At 45.2% G+C, this 4195-nt stretch overlaps 1 protein-coding gene across 1 annotated transcript; it reads left to right on the forward strand.

The window, feature by feature from the left end:
- Positions 1 to 2603: 2603 nt before the first annotated feature.
- On the forward strand, positions 2604 to 3788 carry LOC148594999 (endogenous retrovirus group K member 8 Gag polyprotein-like). Its single transcript, XM_088522829.1, has one exon. The coding sequence runs from the start codon at positions 2604 to 2606 to the stop codon at positions 3786 to 3788; it is 1185 nt and encodes a 394-aa protein (XP_088378955.1).
- The last annotated feature ends 407 nt before the right edge of the window (positions 3789 to 4195 follow it).

The raw sequence follows: 4195 nt of genomic DNA on the forward strand, positions 1-4195 counted from the left end.
ATGCCACCGAACTCTTTGGTTTCATGTAGCCATAATATTGAATTCTGTCTGGATTTCATTGTGACCCAGCATCACTTAATACTCATGTATTGTAAAGTGTTAGTCATAATTGGATTTACACTTTTCTCATAAAGTTGTTGAAATGTAACTAATTTTACTGTAATTGTGATCTTTAAAATTTCAGTGGTTTATTTTATTGGGTAGCTGTTGCAGGACATTAGCTTATAGACTTTAATATCTGGAATATAGTATAATTTGCATGATTCCATTATATGTCTATCAGATTTCAAGCTGGGTTTGAGGCAACTGCATTTGAATTACCAAAACAGGTACAAATTGGAAACTTTAAAAATAAATAGAATAGAGTACAGCCTTAATTTCTTTGTTAAAATCTACCATGAGGGCGAGGAAAATTTCTTTTTAAACAAAAGAATTAGATCCATTCCTTACAAACAAAATGATTCAGAAAAACAAGGTTAGAATGCCACCTGGGGGCTTATGTTGCCATTACACTGCACTTAAATGCAAGCTGCTCTGGTCTTATACAGCAAGTTCCAAAAAATTATTCTCTTCATTTTCTTCATGATATAGAGGAAGAGTCTTAGGAATGAGTGGATGTGTTATTCCATCTTGTAGTATCTGTTTCCTGACTCCTTCAGCAAAAATACCATAGCAGAACTTGTCAATGAAGAAGTGTACCAATATGCTTTGGTCTACCAGTATGTACCATACTCTTGTTTCTTTTCACACACATGCACACAAAATCAAAATAATAGGAAAAAAATACAAAACACACAAAATACAAAAAAAGAATATTTATTCAAAACGTGCATTAGAAAAGACTAAATGACATCAATCACATAGCAGCAAAGACCATAGGTTTCCTGAAGACAGAAAAGTGATAATTCAAGCACAATTAAACTGCATAATGCAGCAAATCAAGCCATTAAAAGTGGAAATGTACAAAGCACATTTCTAATCCAGTAAATTAATATTAACATAAGTCTTTGCTTAGTTTTAAATAGTAGTATGATAGATTCATAAATAGGAGTTAATGAACCCAGTGTGGCAAAAGTGAGAATTTACCATGAATCTTTGCCATGAATTACAGCTAAACACAAATATTCCTGCTCTTAGAAGAACATGGATAGTTTCTTCCTACCTATTAGCATTCACCTGCACCTTTTGTAACTTTTCATACCCCAGATTATGATTGAAACTAGACAGAACTTAATGTACATTTTGCATATGTGGCTGTTATATCTAAAGCCAAGGAAAAGCAGTTATTTCCATTTCCTTGAGGATTGCAACAGGGCATGAGTTCAGCTTCATTAAGGATAACCTTCCTCCCAGCCCCTTAAGATTCTCAAGCTGGCTCCCCCCCAGCTTTTATGAGGAGCTACAGCACTGGGGTGGGAGCTGAAGCCCACAGGTAGCTCCTGATGGGCTGTTCTGTAGGGAAATGCTGTGCTGAGAATCTGCACTGTGCTAAGAATCTGCACCACCTGCGCCTTGCTGATAATGTACTGGGGAGTGTTAGTGAGTTGTCCTTGGCCGGCTGGGAATGGGGAGCTACGTGGGAAAGAGTAGTTAGCCGTTTCGGGTAAACAACTTTGCAGAGCTGGGAAAGAGCCTACGCGGCCAGGACATAGTAACCTCCCTAGCAACCAATCGTGAGCTAAAGCTTTGCAATATGCATGAAGCTAATTAACGAATGTATAAAAGGCAGCTTGGAAAGATTAATAAACGAGTCTTGTCGATGATCATATGGTGTCGCAGTCTCCCTTTCTCCAACAAATGGTGACCCCGACGTGATATAGCAAAGGGTTGAATCCTCCCGGACTGGAAAGAAAACGGGGGAGGACGCACCACGGTGGAGAAAGTAGGAGTTGGGTCCTCGAGCAGCGGGAACGGTGCGGAATCCGACAGACAGCTGGAAACGGCTACTGTAAAGACGGCACCCCTGAAGATCACACAGGTGGTTTCAGGCCATACGTGCCACCGGAGCCTGGAGTTTGGAGAGCTGCAACGGCGCCGACGATATAATGGATAGGCAAGTGGCATATGAATTATTTACCCGTACCTTACAGCAATGTAATGTTCAGGGGATCGACTTAAAGAAAGAGTTACCAGGGTTGCTAGCATGGGGCTATGCGAAGGGTTGCTTTATTGTTCCGCATACGGTGCACGAATTATCGGAATGGCGTAAATTGGGTGATAAGTTATGGGAGGCAATATTGGATGATGATAAGACAGCAAAAAAGCTGGGGAAACAATGGAGGGTGGTGCATAACGCGCTATTACAACGGGTAGTGGAGAAAAAGGCAGCAGATCAGGCAATTGAAGCCCATAAAAAGAATTTACATTATGGAACGGACGATGAGCAGCCGCGAGCTCCAGCGGTTAGAACAGTCATAATTCCGCCTGTGGGAGCGTCTAGTGAAGGCAGTAGCCCCGAGGCGAGTGTAGCTCCCTCAGCACCCGTTCTTAATGAATGGGAAGAATCGCGGTCTCCGAACCCCTCAGCTCCGCCCGCTCTGCCCGTGCCATGCCAGTTTCCCGGGACGTCAGAATCTGCCCCAGGGGATAAGAATGATTGGGCGATGGAACTAGCAAAACAAAGAAGTAGCGCCTGGCAGAACGTGGCACAGCAAGCAATTGCTGAGGGGGATGGCGCACTCTTGCAAGCCTCTGGCCCCTTGGCGTTTCCAGCCATTTTTACTCCCATATATGACCCACAAGGCAATCCAGCTGGCCTGCAGGGTGAGTTTCACCCATTAGATTGGAAATTACTAATGCAATTGCGACAAACAGTTAGTCAATTTGGCCCTAAAAGCGAGCCCGTTAAACAAATGTTGGACTACCTGTTTGATACGCAAGTATTGTTGCCAAATGATTTACGAGGAATATCACGTCTCATGCTTACGGAGCATCAACAGTTACTCTTTGGTGCACATTGGCAGGCTCTTGTCAATGAGTCGGTGGCCACACTAAGACAGCCTGGAAATCCATTACATGGAATCACTGCAGATGAACTAATGGGGCTGGGTAATTACCTGAGGACTGAAGCGCAGGTGTTAATGGGGCCGGAGAAAGCAAGGGAAGCCATGAGATTGTTTAGAAATGCTCTAGACAGAGTGAAAGAACCAGGAGGAGTACCACCATATATGGGCATAAAGCAAGGCAGAGAGGAGCCTCTCGGCATGTTTGTTGACCGGGTAGCAGCAGCAATAGAAAAGGCAGGGACTCCGAACTGGATGAAAGGGACGCTTTTAAAACAATGCGCACTGCAAAATAGTAATTCCACCATACAAAGGCTGATTGCCACATTACCTGGGAATTGGGCGATAGAGGAGTTGCTGGAGCGGGCGGCAAATATACCAGCGGGGTCTCAGGTATTATTGGTGGAGGCTATAAGAGATCTTGGGGAAGGACTGAAAAAGCAGGCGGAAGCCTCACAAACGCAGGCGTTAGCTGCTCTTGCACCTCTCCAAGCTGCTGCACTCGCGTCTGGCGGCCCGCCTAAAACCTATCCCAGCGCTAAATGCTATCGCTGTGGAAAAGGAGGCCACATACGTAAAACGTGCCGAGCCACCGGGGTCTGGTGTCAGACTTGCCAGTCCGATTCGCATAATTCAGCTGCCTGCCGTCGCAAGTCGGGAAACCGCCAGCAGAGCGCGTCCGGTCGTGCTATGACACAAATGACCGGAGGAAGAGCAACAGCGCCGCCTCCTGTCTCCAACCAGCAACAGCAGGGTCCCTCGGCTTGGACCTGGCAGCCGCAGTAGACGTCACCCTGTATACCGATCGACCTACCAAGATACCTACAGGAACCAGAGGACCTATAGTAATCGACGGACACACGTTCGGAGCCTTGTTGTTGGGGCGCTCCTCAGCCTCTATAATGGGACTTTTTGTGCTCCCTGGAGTAATAGATGCCGATTATACTGGAGAAATACAAATCATGGCCCACACCCCTTACCCACCACTAAAGATTGAACAAGGTCAACGTATAGCTCAGCTTGTTCCACTACCGCAAATTACTGCAGGACTTGTACCAGAAGGAATGAACTCCCGAGGTACCAAAGCCTTTGGGTCAACAGGACTTACTTTACTGACCCTGGATTTGAAAGATCGACCGAGGAGAACTGTTAAAATTACTTATAAAGGGGAAGGGATCGCTACCACTGCACTT

This window comes from Tinamus guttatus, unplaced genomic scaffold (assembly GCF_059628265.1).
Source record: "Tinamus guttatus ecotype Peru unplaced genomic scaffold, ASM5962826v1 Tinamus_guttatus_pri_ptg000168l, whole genome shotgun sequence".
NCBI lineage: Eukaryota > Metazoa > Chordata > Aves > Tinamiformes > Tinamidae > Tinamus > Tinamus guttatus.

Coding starts and splice junctions, on each gene's coding strand:
- LOC148594999 (XM_088522829.1), top strand. CDS start 2,604: ATGGAACTAGCAAAACAAAGAAGTAGCGCCTGGCAGAACGTGGCACAG.